The sequence below is a fragment of the Gopherus flavomarginatus genome, chromosome 3, assembly GCF_025201925.1.
Source record: "Gopherus flavomarginatus isolate rGopFla2 chromosome 3, rGopFla2.mat.asm, whole genome shotgun sequence".
Taxonomy (NCBI): domain Eukaryota; kingdom Metazoa; phylum Chordata; order Testudines; family Testudinidae; genus Gopherus; species Gopherus flavomarginatus.
Genome location: NC_066619.1, coordinates 282,105,394 through 282,120,357, shown reverse-complemented (window position 1 = coordinate 282,120,357; position 14,964 = coordinate 282,105,394). Strand labels below are relative to the sequence as shown.

Below are 14,964 nucleotides of genomic sequence, written 5' to 3'. Positions count from 1 at the left end.
CAGCAGTAGCAAGTTAAATTTTTTTAATTGCAGCCCTGCAGAAGTATGCATGGATGCTTAGTAATAAAGATTAAAGAGTGTGATACATTTTAAACAGTGAATACAATAAAAACAGGAAACTTACCTATGAAATGGAAAGTAAAATGGGGATTTCATGTATGTACACAGCAAATTATAAAGACATTCAAGGTCAAGTTTGAAAAATACAGTTTTATGGTGATAATCAAAAGTGAGGAGGGTTGAACAGAAGTTGACGTTAAGGGGCAGTGAGTTTCACACTCAGAGGGCCTACTTCAGCCAGGGAATAATCGCCTGCTGCCTTGAGATACAGGAATAGAGCAGAGTGGAGGCAGTTATGTCAGCACAAGCATACACCAGGAAGAAGTTCAAGGAAGGTGTCTCAGATGCAGCCAAGTCATAGTACTCATTGGTTTTGCATATTGAAAGCTTCTTATTACCATTAAACCTTGGGATTAAGATGGATATGAAATGCTGAGACCCCATTTTAAAGCTTTCCTTAGAAGCCAACATAATATGGACACTAATGAACATATACTATTTAAAAAGATAGCTATAATAGACTTTAGTTTTATTTTGATTGAGGTGTCTAATTCTGTGGTTACCAGTATCTTGTCCTGTGTGTGTGGCTGCCTGATCTTTGACCTGCTTGTTTAAACCTTTTTGCAAATTATTTCAGCTACTCTTTTCCTCAGTCAGTTAGCTTTCACATTGTTTAACACCAAAGTACTTGTTAACAAGACCCCCAGAGAATTGCTCAGCATAATGGATGCAATGCTCTGTGTCATGTAAGGATGACTGTTTGAAAGGAATGCTCGCCATGGTTCACTCATGGGATTAGATATTTTGATCATCCCCTCTCAGCTTGGAGGAACGTTCTGAAACTACTTTATACTCTGAGGTTTTTTTAACCCTCTTAGGAGGCTCTTGCATTGCACCGCCCTGATTTCATCTCCCGCTCTGGGGAGCGTGTGAAGCGCCTGAAGCTCATCATGGAAGAAAGGAAGATACAGAGCGTGTTGCAGAGCGAGCGAGAGGAGCTGTTCAATCCCCCTGAGAAGAAGGGTTATAAGAATGCTAATTACCTGCTCTATAACAGAGGTGCCTCATGTTTATGCCTTTTCATGCTCTATAGGAAATACTGAATTTACACGGTTTGCCTAAAGAGTATTATTTTAAGTGTACGTATTTCTGATTAGATTCTTTAACATTATTATTCATTTTATATATGTATCATGAGATTCTTATGATAGGATAATTATCCATTTTATATAAATTAATTGTACATATGAATAATGAGATTGTGACGGGTTGGGTCACAAAAACCCCCTTGGGACTGCCACCTGTTGTGCTGAGATTACCTCTGAGCAGCTTGGGATTTCAGTACCCTGTCTTGTTGAGCAGACACACTAGCCTACTGCAAACACAGACCCAGGTCTGATCCATGTCCCCCAAAAGCTGCATACTTAACTGAAAACAGCTTAAGAAGTGCTTCTGTCTCCAGCACCCAGAAACCCAGTTCCCAGTGGGGTCCAAACCCCAAATAAATCCTTTTTAATCTGTATAAATCTTATCCAGGGTAAACTCATAAATTGTCCGCCCTCTATAACACTGATAGAGAGAGATGCGCAGCTGTTTGCTCCCCCAGGTATTAATATTTGCTCTGAGTTAATTAATAAGCAAAAAGTGTTTTTATTAAATATAAAAAGTAGGGTTTAAGTGGTTGCAAGTAATAACAGACAGAACAAAGTAAATTACCAAGCAAAATAAAACAAAAACACTCAAGTCTAAGCCTAATACAGTAAGAAGCTGATTACAAATGAAACATCACCTTCAGAGATGTTCCAAAACACTTCTTTCACAGACTAGACTCCTTTCTAGTCTGAGCCCAATCCTTTCCCCTGGTACAGCCCTTGTTCCAGCTGAGGTGGTAGCTAGTGGATTTCTCATGACTGCAACCTCCTTTGTTCTGTTCCACCCCCTTGTATATGTTTTGCACAAGGTGGGAATCCTTTGTCCTTCTCTGGGTTCCCACCCCTTCTTCTAAATGGAAAAAGCACCAGGTTAAAGATGGATTCCAGTTCAGGTGACATGATCACATGTCACTGTAAGACATCATTACCCACTTGCCAGTACACACATATACAGGAAGACTTAAAAGTAAACGGAGTCATTTACAACAAATTGTCCTGGTTAATGGGAGCCATCGAGATTCAGAGCCACCGTTAATGGACCACATTTTGCATAATTACAATAGGACCTCTGAGTTATATTTCATATTTCTAGTTTCAGATACAAGAGTGATACATTTATATAAATTGAATGACAACACTCAGTAGACTATAAGCTTTGTAATGATACCTTACAAGAGACCTTTTGCATGAAGCTTATTCCAGTTACATTATAGTCACACTCATTAGCATATTTTCATAAAATCAGGTAGACTGCAACTTTCAGAGATTATAATAGAACAGTTCTCTGATCTAAACAAACTTGTTCACTGTTTTTGTAAGCTTTAGAGTTTTCTCAGGCTCAAAACTTTGCCTTTCCATTTAGACTACCTGGTTAAACAGAAGAGAAGGACAATTCTAAAGAGTGAAATGGTTCAGAGATCAAAACGGTAAGGCTAAGAAAGACTTGTTCCAAATAGACTGTAATCAGGTGACCTTAATGGGGTGGTGAGGATAGATAAATCACTCTTACAAGTGACGGTTTTGGACGTTTGGGATACATCATGTGCTTTAGGTACAAAATGGAAGGTTTTCTGTCAGAAAGTGAGCATGACTGGTTATTAATAGTTTTTTTCCCATGTTTTTTTAATGTTGGGAAATTCATTTCTTTTAGCTACCTCTGAACATTTAAATTTGAATTGTGTATGTGACCACTAGAACTGAAACAGACTAGGAACATAAGGCTTTGGTCAGTGAATAGCCTAGCCCTTGGACAAACTGAATGAAATGCAAGAAGTAATCAAGCACCACAAATAGTGAAAAGTTAATCAGAGATCTAAAATTTTTACGGGTGTAGAACGTAGCAGATGTCTAACCACACATACCACTACATGATCATTTGGGACAAATACTTATATATAAGATATGAAATTGGGTAGACATTGGGGGGCGGGAAGTACATAATATTTGGATAATGAATTAAGAATACACAAATAAACGGAGAGATAGTGACAGTAAGTGAAAGGTAGATATGAAGAATGTGATATCTTTTAGTTGGGTCTTGAAATGGTAGAGGAGGCAAGAGGTGAGAAAAGAAGGGAGGGTATTACATCTGCATGATAGTATGTAAAGTATTTAAAGTCTTTTGGCATAAAAAGTGCCACAGAAGCATAAGATACTGAAAGAATCGAAACAGCAGCAACAGGGATATTGGTGTCAATGGGACTTAAACGTATGGCTAATTCCTTTGCTGAAGTGGGACTTTAGAGTGTAACACTATATCTAGGGCAAATATATGCTAGAAAGAATAAGTAATATACAAAATAAGCCCTGTGATTTAATATGAAGGCTGGGAGACACTGAGCAAGATGATAAATTTGATTTCAGTGCTGTCTGGCATTTCAAAAATTGTTTTAAAGGCCATAAATTGAAAGTTCATAGTAACTTTGAAAGTTGCCGCTTGTCCCAGGAATGCAGATGCAAAAATCTTAAAATACTCTGTTACTTTGGGAAAACTCTAATCACAGGTCAGTAGCACTCCTTGATCTGTGCCATTAACTGCAGCATCTTCATGAACTCGGAGTTCATAAATATCTGAATTCATAGCATTTCTACTGATTCACCCAACCTGGATCCAGTTGTGATATTTTTATTGCCATTTACTTGTTCATGCTACTCATGACTTTTCTCTCAGTTGATGTTGGAAAGTAATTTATCACTGTCACTGGCCTTTTAAAATCTGCTCGTTTAATGAGCACAGTTTTTTGTGGATGATTCCCATGAGGAGAATATTCTGTTTGTCCTTACACCTTGAATTACAAATCAGCTATGGAACAGGGTGCTGAATTTAGCTACAGTTGTGTATTCCCTATGTAAATTAAATATCTCCAGGAATGAGTGAGCCAGTGGTCAAATACCTGAACAGCAGATTACTTTCTAGTTAATGAGGCACCTCCAACCATCCTGGATGGAGCCTTGGCGAGTAAGTGGGATAGTAGTCTGAAGGAGTCCTGTTAGACCTTCCCACCCCCATCCAGTAGATCATTTGTAGGTCTGAAGAGGCTTTGATCCCCTTTCCAGTGGAGAACTTGTATGGCCTGAGGTTAGAAACTTCAAAACGGAGTATGTGCTAATGTCTAATAGGGCATCACGGATGGTGATAACTCTAATAGATATGCCTTGAACTGATTGTTTTGCGCAGAAAAGCTCCCTCATATGGAATATATGTTGTTATAGAATGAAGATAATACAAAATCTAAGCAGTGGGTCTTAGTAGGCGAATGCTTTTGCTCTTCCTGAAAATACATGGCAGACGTGGCAGTTTTGTCTCTGGGTGAATGTTTCAGTGCGCAGTGAGGAGCTGAGTATACTGGCCAGAGGTAAGGCAGTGTTGCTGGCGAGTGCTCTGCAATCTCTTTATGCGTCTGAGCCATTGCACCTCAGCTCTGACCTGCAAGACAGTCATCTATGGTTTTGGACCTCTCCTCAGCAAAGACAGCTAGTTGTGCTGTTACAAGCCAGATTGGGCCATGGTTTTATGAGGTGGGATTTTCAAAAGTGCTCAGCATCAGCCTAGTTCTACTTCCAGTGAAATCATATGGAAGTCTTACCTTTGACTTCAGTGGAAGCAGAGTTTGGCCTGTGCCAAAAGCTTTTGAAAATCCCATCCATGATCATAGTACCTTTCTGTTGTACACCATGTTTGATTAGTAAGTCTCAAAGTGCTTCACAATATTTAATGTCTTTAATGTATTTATCCTCACAACAGCCCTGTGAAGTAGGTTATTGCTATTATCCCAATTTTCTAGATGATGAACTAAGGCACAGAAAAGCTAAGTAACTTGCCCAAGGTCACACAGGAAGTTTGTGTCAGAGTAAAGAATCAAACCCAGATCTCCTTAAGTAGTAGGCTAACACACTAACCACTTCAGGCCACCCTTCCTGATGAAGTGGATGAAGCATCCAACCAGAGAATGAAATCACCAGTAACCTTTTTACTTATGAACTGATGCAATTCTATACCGGTGACTTCAGAGGTGAAAGACCAGTATATTAATTCAAGTACCGCCTAACTCCTTCAGTTTAAGTCTTATTAGAAGTAAAACTAAGAATCCAAATGTTATTCATTTTGTCTTCTCTATAGAGGTAATGCTGCTAGTGAAGTTGTTAGAAAGGTTGAGCTTCTGGGAGCAGCCACAAACAGAGTAGGAAAACAGGGACAAAAGAGAAGGTATGTCTGTGAAAAGGTAGTAGCAAAGAGCTCTGTGCTGGAGGAACTGTTAATACTGTAGTGGCCATGTTCTTATTTTTATAATGGAGTTCTCTCTCTAAGTGTCCTATTTTAATTTGCATATGCCTACTACCACAAAATCAGCTTCATAGAGTATATCTACTCTAGAGTTTAACTCAAGTTAACTGATCACTAATTCAAACATGTTAACTGACATGTTTATATATGGTAGTCTGGACTCTCTACAAATGTGTGTGGTTTATCCTAGTCTGAGCTTTAGGATATTGCATAGGAATCAGGTTCAGCATTGGTCAAATTCATTCCCTGGGACCGCTGGGGATGGTGGAAGGGTACTTTAAAGTAGGGAGAGTCTGCTTTATCTAGTACCCTGCCATTTCTTTTCCTGCTAACCTCCCTCCCTTCCATACCCTGTGATGTATTTTACAGACCTGCTATATGTCAAATTGGTGCAAGTTACACAACTTTGCCACTTGCTCGTTTTCTGACCATCTTATGTCCTTGCTGAAATTAGCACAGAGGCTTCCATGGGAGATGCACCCTCTTACTCTCAGCTACATTTGATCCTATGTATCCTTCATCCTCAAAACAGAATCCACTGAAGCCATTTCAAATGAGTACCAGTTGAAGGAATAAATGTTTAAAAGAAAATCTGTTTCCAATTCCCTCTGGCACTGTAGGCTGTGATCTGATTAAATCTATTGCAAGAAAGAGCAAAGCAATAAATCTCTTAAAAGAATATATTGTAGGTACAACACGGTGTGTGTAGAAAGTTTCTACTGTGTTCTCTCAATCTCAAACCTGTGTGAGAAAAGAAGCAAAGTAAAGTTTCTCTTGTTTAAGTATTTTACAAGGCTAACCATTCAGAATACGGTGTCTCTGCTCCAATTATTTTTTTTTCATTATTGGAGGCATGCAGTCCTACATGAGCTTGGCAGCCATTTTCATGAAATTAGCTGAGTTGTCAGTCTTAAAGCAGACACAAGACTCAGAGCTTTGGGGAGTATGGGCTGAGCACAGCTGTGCCACCCTGTCTGTTGCCTTCTGTGCCTAGCCAGTGTGTAGAAGGGAGACTAAGATCCTGACCACTGTACAGAACTGGCAACAGCAGCACTGGCCTTGCAGAGGTCCTAGTCCTTATGCTTCCTACATTCAAGGCTTTCCATTATTCCTGGGTCCTGCCTGGGGGAGGCTCAACAGGAGGAGAGGGCAAAATCTGGCCCTCTTTGGATCTCACAGATGATTCTGCCAAATTTTACCTATTTCAAGTGTTTTCTCAACACAGAAATATCTACCATTAACAGATAAACTTGGTATTTGGAACCCAACGTGCCCATCCATTGGTGGTACCATTCCCTGCTGCTGATCCTAAAAGTTGCACTTTTTGGAGAGTGCTGCCATATCGTTGACATTACTCCCAAAAATTCTCTTTTAGGGGATGATACTTCAATGAATAGCATTGTGGGATGTGGAAACTTCCAGTATCATGGCTGGCTGTGTTTGTGTATTCCACGTTTGGCATCCATGACACCAGCAACCCCAAAAGATAATCTTTCTGTGCTATATTTGGCCAGAAGCCTTTAAGGGAACATGAAGATAAAAAACAGGACGCTTTTTTCACTAACGAGGTCCTTTATTCCCAAGTAACTTTGTTTGTCTTTGTATTTACACTAAGAATCTATGAACAGCTGCCTGAGGTGCAGAAGAGGCGAGAGGAAGAGAAAAGAAAATCTGAATATACGTCATACCGGCTGAAAGCACAGCTTTACAAAACGGTAGGTGTTCTGTCTCACAAGCCGGCCTTCTATAGGTCACCAAGGAAAAGAGATTTCTAGGCAAACAAGTTAGACTAGGATATTCAGGATCTCTTACTTTCGGTCAGATTCAAATCACTATAAAGTGAGTGCAGAACTGGTTGAAAAACTATTCTTTTAGCGTAATTATCAATAATTCACGGTCAAACTGGAATGCTGTATCTAGTGTGGTCCTTCATGGGTCTGTCTTGGGTCCAGTACTGTTCAAGATTTTCATTAATGTCTTAGATAAAGGAGTGGAGAGTGTGCTTATAAAATTTGCTGATGACACCAAGTGTTTTGGAGGACAGGATTTGAATTCAAAATGACCTTGACAAATAGGAGAATTAGACTGAAAATAACAAGATAAAATCCAGGAAAGACAAATGCAAAGTACTACCACTTAGAAAGGACAAATCAAATGTCTGGCTACAACATGAGGAATAACTGAGTAGACCGTAGTATTTCAGAAAAGGATCTGGGGATTATAGTGGATCACAAATTGACTATGAATCAACAATGTGATGCAGTTGCAATAAAGATGGATATATTAACAGGAATTTGTGTGTAAGACACAGGAGGTAATTGTTTTGCACTACTCGGCACTGAAGCAGTGTTCCAGTTCTGGGCACCACATTTTAGGAAAGTTGTAGATAAATTGGGGAGAGTTCAGAGGAGAGCAACAAAAGTGATAGAAGGTTTAGAAAACCTGACATATGAGGAAGGATTTTTAAAAAAATACAGCATGTTTAGTCTAGAGAAGACTGAGGCGGGGACCTGATAAGTCTTCAGATATTTTAAGGACAGTTGTAAAGAAGGTGGTGATCAGTTGTTCATGTAATCAGCTTAGTTTGCAGCAAGGGAGATTTAGGTCAGATATTAAGAAAAACTTTCTAAGGATAGTTAAATACTGGAATAGGTTACCAAGGGAGGTTGCGGAACCTCTGTCATTGGAGGTTTTTAAGAACGAGTTAAACAAACATCTGTTAGGGATGATCTAGGTTTACTTGGTCCTGCCTCAGCGTCAGGGGGGATGGACTAGATGACTTCTCAAGGTCCTTTCCTAGCCCTCCATTTATATAGTTCTATTATATTTATATATTTTCTACAGTATGCATCTCTGGGTGTGGATGCTTCACAAAATATATATAACATTTAAACTAGTCTGCTGTGATCCAACTTAGCCACACTTCAACAGACCAGCCTCTGCTCTGCTCTGTTTTCTACCCCAACGTGCAGACTCAGTATATAAAAATGAAAAATAAAGTCTGTTAAAAAGGGAGGAAAAATGGTCCCAAATAAATAAATATGACTAGAAAGGCCTTGCCTCAATCCCTGAAGACAGAACAGAGGAATTCTGGTGGGCATACTGAAAATGTTCCAGTGATAATGCCTTTGAATTCTGGTGTTTAGCCCTGGTGTATATTATAAACACAAGAGCTTTCAGAATTCACAGTGGGATTTGCAAAGCATGTTTGACAAGTTTAATAAGGAATCACTGTCCTTGTTATAGCTTTGGTTGTAGGATTTGGGAGGACTTTGAAAAAATGACTTCTTAACCCTCTGGAGACTGGACAGTAGATTCTTAAGTGTTCATTTAGCTAACAGGTTGGCTAACATTAATGTACTAAAGATTAATACTCAGAATTCCTTATGCAGTTAAGTTGTGACTTAGAGGCAGCTATAGTAAAAGATAGAATCATAGAATATCAGGATTGGAAGGGACCTCAGGAGGTCATCTAGTCCAACCCGCTGCTCAAAGCAGGACCACTCCCCATCTAAATCATCCCAGCTGGGGATTTTTCAAGCCTGACCTTAAAAACCTCTAAGGAAGGAGATTCCACCACCTCCCTAGGGAACCCATTCCAGTATTTCACCACCCTTCTAGTGAAAAAGGTTTTCTAATATCCAACGTAAACTTCCCCCACTGCAGTTTGAAACTATTACTCCTTGTTCTGTCATCTGGTACCACTGAGAACAGTCTAGATCTATCCTCTTTGGAACCCCCTTTCAGGTAGTTGAAAGCAGCTATCAACCCCCCCCCTCATTCTTCTCTTCTGCAGACTAAACAATCCCAGTTCCCTCAGCCTCTCCTCATAAGTCATGTGCTGCCGCCCCCTAATCCTTTTTGTTGCCCTCCGCTGGACTCTTTCCAATTTTTCCACATCCTTCTTGTAGTGTAGGGCCCAAAACTAGACACAGTACTCCAGATGTGGCCTCACCAGTGTCGAATAGAGGGGAATGATCATGTCCCTCAATCTGCTGGCAATACCCCTACTTATACAGCCCAAAATGCCATTAGCCTTCTTGGCAACAAGGGCACACTGTCAACTCACATCCAGCTTTTTGTCCACTGTAATCACTGGGTCCTTTTCTACAGAACTGCTGCCTAACTATTTGGTTCCTAGTCTGTAGCAGTGCATGAGATTCTTCTGTTCTAAGTGCAGGACTTTGCACTTGTCCTTGTTGAACCTCATCAGATTTCTTTTGGCCCAATCCTCTAATTTGTCTAGGTCCATCTGTATTCGATCCCTACCCTCCAGTGTATCTACCACTCCTCCCACTATAGTGTCATTTGCAAACTTGCTGAGAGTGCAGTCCACACCATCCTCCAGATCATTAATGAAGATATTGAACAAAACTGGCCCCAGGACGGACCCCTGGGGCACTCATGTTTGATACCAGCTGCCAACTAGACATGGAGCCATTGATCACTACCCGTTGAGCCTGATGATCTAGCCAGCGTTCTATCCACCTTACAGTCCATTCATCCAGCCCATACTTCTTAAACTTGCTGGCAAGAATACTGTGGGAGACCATATCAAAATCTTTGCTAAAGTCAAGGAATAGTACGTCCACTGCTTTCCCCTCATCCATAGAGCCAGTTATCTCCTCATAGAAGGCAATTAGGTTGGTCAGGCATGACTTGCCCTTGGTGAATCCATGCTGACTGTTCCTGATCACTTTCCTCTCCTCTAAGTGCTTCAGAATTGAGGACCTGCTCCATGATTTTACAAGGGACTGAGGTGAGACTGACTGACCTGTAGTTCCCCAGATTCTCCTTCCCTTTTTTAAAGATGAGCACTACATTAGCCTTTTTCCAGTCATCCAGGATCTGCCCCAGTCGCCATGAGTTTTCAAAGGTAATGGCCAATGGCTCTGCAATCACATCCGCCAACTCCTTCAGCAACCTCGGATGCAGCGCATCCGGCCCCATGGACTTGTGCTTGTCCAGTTTTTCTAAATCGTCCTGAACCACTTTTCTCCACAGAGGGCTGGTCACCTTCTCCCCATGCTGTGCTGCCCAGTGCAGCAGTCTGGGAGCTGACCCTGTTTTTGAAAACAGAGGCAAAAAAAACATTGAGTACATTAGCTTTTTCTACATCCTCTCTCACTAGGTTGCCTCCCTCGTTCAATAAGGGGCCCACACTTTCCTTGACCACCTTCTTGTTGCTAACATACCTGAAGAAATCCTTCTTGTTACTCTTAACATCTCTTGCTAGCTGCAACTCCCAAGTGTGATTTGGCCTTCCTGATTTCAGTCCTGCATGCCTGAGCAATATTTTTATACTCCTCCCTGGCCATTTGTCTAATCTTCCACTTCTTGTAGGCTTCTTTTTTGTGTTTAAGATCAGCAAGGATTTCACTGTTAAGCCAAACTGGTCACCTGACATATTTACTATTCTTTCTATGGTTTGTTCCTGCAACCTCAATAAGGATTCTTTAAAATACAGCCAACTCTCCTGGACTCCCTTCCCTCTTATGTTATTCTCCTAGGGGATCCTAACCATCAGTTCCCTGAGGGAGTCAAAGTCTGCTTCTCTGATGTCCAGGGTCCATACTCTGCTGCTCTCCTTTCTTCCTTGTGTCAGGATCCTGAACTCGATCATCTCATGGTCACTGCCTCCCAGGTTCCCATCCACTTTTGCTTCCCCTACTAATTCTTCCCTGTTTGCGAGCAGCAGGTCAAGAAGAACTCTGCCCCTAGTTGGTTCCTCCAACACTTGCATCAGGAAAGTGTCTCCTACACTTTCCAAAAGCTTCCTGGATTGTCTGTGCACCGCTGTATTGCTCTCCCAGCAGATATTAGGGTGATTGAAGTCTCCCATGAGAACCAGGGCCTGCGATCTAGTAACTTCTGTTAGTTGCCAGAAGAAAGCCTCGTCCACCTCATTCCCCTGGTTTGGTGGTCTATAGCAGACTCCCACCACAACATCACCCATGTTGCTCACACTTCTAATCTTAATCCAGAGACTCTCAGGTTTTTCTGTAGTTTCATACCAGAGCTCTGAGGAGTCATACTGCTCTCTTACATACAATGCAACTCCCCCACTTTTTCTGCCCTGCCTGTCCTTCCTGAACAGTTTATATCCATCGATGTTAGTACTCCAGTCATGTGAGTTATCCCACCAAGTCTCTGTTATTCAGTGGAGACAGGGTGTTTTTCTGGGTCATGGCATCTAGTGACATATAACAAGGTGATGTCACAGTATATTATATATAATTGCAATGTTTTAAAAATATATTTATATCACAGAAGTGCTCCATAAATTCTCTTAATAAACATATCTCTGAAACTGACAATTTATCACTTTTATATCAGTGTTTTAGACATCCATATATTTAGTTCTTACATTGTGACTTAATAAAAAATAGAAATTGCTGCTTGTGACCTTCAATTGATGTCACAACACTGAAGTCCCAGACTTTCTTATCAAAACTAGCTCAGCTTCTCACTTCCTTAATACCTCCACCTCCTACCATATAAATCAGTCTTCAGAGAACACTAGATTCAGGGAATAATCCATCGTATAATAGAGACAAAAATGGGTGAGGTAATAGCTTTCGCTGGACCAACTTCTGTTGGTGAGAGAGAGAAGCTTTAGAGTTTATACAGAGCTCTTCCTCAGGTCTGGGAAATGTACCGAGTGTCACAGCCATACAAGGTGGAACAGATTGTTTAGCATAAGTAGTTAACACACATTTCAAGGGACCATTCAAGGTGAAGTGGCTTGTTAACACCTCTCCAATCATGGGCGGGTGGGGAGTTGAGGGGATGTTTAGTGGATTATAGATTGTTGTTATAAATGATAAATCCAGTGTCTCTGTTCAGTCCATGATTTTTAGTGTCTACCAAAGTTATGAATTTAACGTCCCAGGCTTGTCTTTTGAAGGTTTTGTACTGGTTTCCTTTGAGGATGAGGACAGAGAGATCAGATATAGAATGATACGGTCTCCCACAGTATTCTTGCCAGCAAGTTAAAGTATGGGCTGGATGAATGGACTGTAAGCTGGATAGAAAGCTGGCTAGATCATCGGGCTCAACGGGTAGTGATCAATGGCTCCATGTCTAGTTGGCAGCCAGTATCAAACAGAGTGCCCCAAGGGTCGGTCCTGGGGTTGGTTTTGTTCGATATCTTCATTAATGATCTGGAGGATGGTGTGGACTGCACTCTCAGCAAGTTTGCAAATGACACTATAGTGGGAGGAGTGGTAGATACACTGGAGGGTAGGGATCGGATACAGAGGGACCTAGACAAATTAGAGGATTGGGCCAAAAGAAATCTGATGAGGTTCAACAAGGACAAGTGCAAAGTCCTGCACTTAGAACAGAAGAATCCGATGCACTGCTGCAGACTAGGGACCGACTGGCTAGGTAGCAGTTCTGCAGAATAGGACTTAGTGGTTACAGTGGACGAGAAGCTGGATATGAGTCAACAGTGTACCCTTGTTGCCAAGAAGGCTAACAGCATTTTGAACTGTATAAGTAAGAGCATTGCCAGCAGATCGAGGGACATGATCATTCCCCTCTATTCGACATTGGTGAGGCCACATCTGGAGTACTGTGTCTAGTTTTGGGCCCTACACTACAAGAAGGATGTGGAGAAATTGGAAAGAGTCCAGCGGAGGACAACAAAAATGATTAGGGGGCTGGAGCACATGATTTATGAGGAAAGGCTGAGGGAACTGGGATTATTTAGTCTGCAGAAGAGAAGAATGAGGGGGGATTTGATGGCTGCTTTCAACTACCTGAAAGGTTTCCACAGAGGATGGATCTAGATTGTTCTCAGTGGTACCAGATGATAGAATGAGGAGTAATGGTCTCCAGTTGCAGTGGGGGAGGTTTAGGTTGGATATTAGGAAAACCTTTTTCACTGAGAGGATGGTGAAACACTAGAATTGGTTCCCTAGGGAGGTGGTGGAATCTCCTTCCTTAGAGGTTTTTAAGGTAAGGCTTGACAAAGCCCTGGCTGGGATGATTTAGTTGGGGATTGTCCTGCTTTGAGCAGAAGGTTGGACTAAATGACCTTCTGAGGTCCCTTCCAACCCTGATATTCTATGATTGCTCTGTGAAAAGTGTTCACCCATACGGGATATGGAATTTATCTTTTATCATTTTTCTGAGAGAGTTCATTTGAGAATGCAATGAATGGTTTTACTCACTTAGTTGTTTTTGGGGCATTTAGTGCACTTGATGAAGTACACCACATGTTGATAGGCATATGTACGACCCATTGATCTTGAAATGTGAGTTCTGGAGGGTGTTGAACATCATAGCAGGGGAGGTATGTTTTGCATCTGTTGTTCTAGCAGGGTCAGGTGCCACTTTGAGTTGAAGTGTCCCTGGTCTGTGAGGAGCTTGCTTCTGATGATAATGTTGGGGAGTTGTCTGAAGGCCAGAAGAGTGGGTCCAGGAAAGATTTCTTTCAGGATGTGGTCCCATTCACTGACCAACACTGTTACAACAACACTACATACACTGTATAGTAAACAGTCCCTTCGGGTATACCCTGAAATTGCAAACTGGGCTCATGTCTCCATACTGCAATGTTCCAAGTTTTGGTATAATGGCCCATTGCATGCTGGGGCATCACACCAAAGCAGGAGCTGGCCAGCCACAACAGAAATTGTCTAAAAATAAGGTTATGGTTAAGGTTTGTTTATTTGTTTAAATGTGGTACCATTGTGAATGCCCTCTTAAACAACTTACATCCATCAGAAAGGTTAAGTTGCTGGAATCTGGTACTATCCTTTTTGTTGGGCACCTTCAGAATATTTTACCAGTCTGAAAGGTGCTTCATAAAGAATATTTTGGACATGTTTGATTTTCTGTCTTAGGACAGTAAGTACTGAACCATAATAATGATCCAGTTTTATACGACTACAACAAGGTTCTATATATAAATCTTATTTTTATTAATGTCTTAAATGTACACTCTGCTGTGCAAATGTTAAATGGCCAAGAGCTTACACTCTTAAGGACTAAAGTCAGCACAGAACAGAATGACACAATTCAAAGAGAGAGGGGTGTGATTTTTATTAATGGTCATATCCACTGCTGGATGTAAAGTAGAGTTAAGTCTTACAATGTTAATGAACACTTTCTGGAGTTGAGAATGAAATAATACAGTTAGCAGGAGACATGAGAGAGAGAGAGATGGATGGCGCAAAGCAGGACGTTTCAGACCTGCACATGTCCTTGGTTCAGAGGAAGGGTGATATACTGTATTTATTGCAATGAATCTTTTATTTTCTTCTGTGGCCGCACAGAATAACTGCAGACTGAATTGTTTAGCTGCTGCTGTTAACATGCTATTGATGTCAGTTCATAATGTAAAGGGGTTCTGACTGTTCGTAAAGAAACTAATTCCATGGAGTTGCTCTGGGGATGGCATAAACCACTAAGATTGCAAAACTCAGGTGATTTTTCATGTCCCCCTAATATGAAAGATGG

The 14,964-nt window shown here is 41.1% G+C and overlaps 1 protein-coding gene across 5 annotated transcripts in view; it reads left to right on the top strand.

The window, feature by feature from the left end:
• ALMS1 (ALMS1 centrosome and basal body associated protein) overlaps nucleotides 1-14,964 on the top strand; it is a 146,123-nt gene that overhangs the window by 119,853 nt on the left and 11,306 nt on the right. For all 5 annotated transcript variants that reach the window (XM_050943274.1, XM_050943276.1, XM_050943273.1 and 2 more), the window contains 3 exons: nucleotides 939-1,119; nucleotides 2,575-2,638; nucleotides 7,112-7,211. In XM_050943274.1, coding sequence (XP_050799231.1) covers nucleotides 939-1,119; nucleotides 2,575-2,638; nucleotides 7,112-7,211 — 345 coding nt within the window. The remainder of the gene's footprint in view (nucleotides 1-938; nucleotides 1,120-2,574; nucleotides 2,639-7,111; nucleotides 7,212-14,964) is intronic.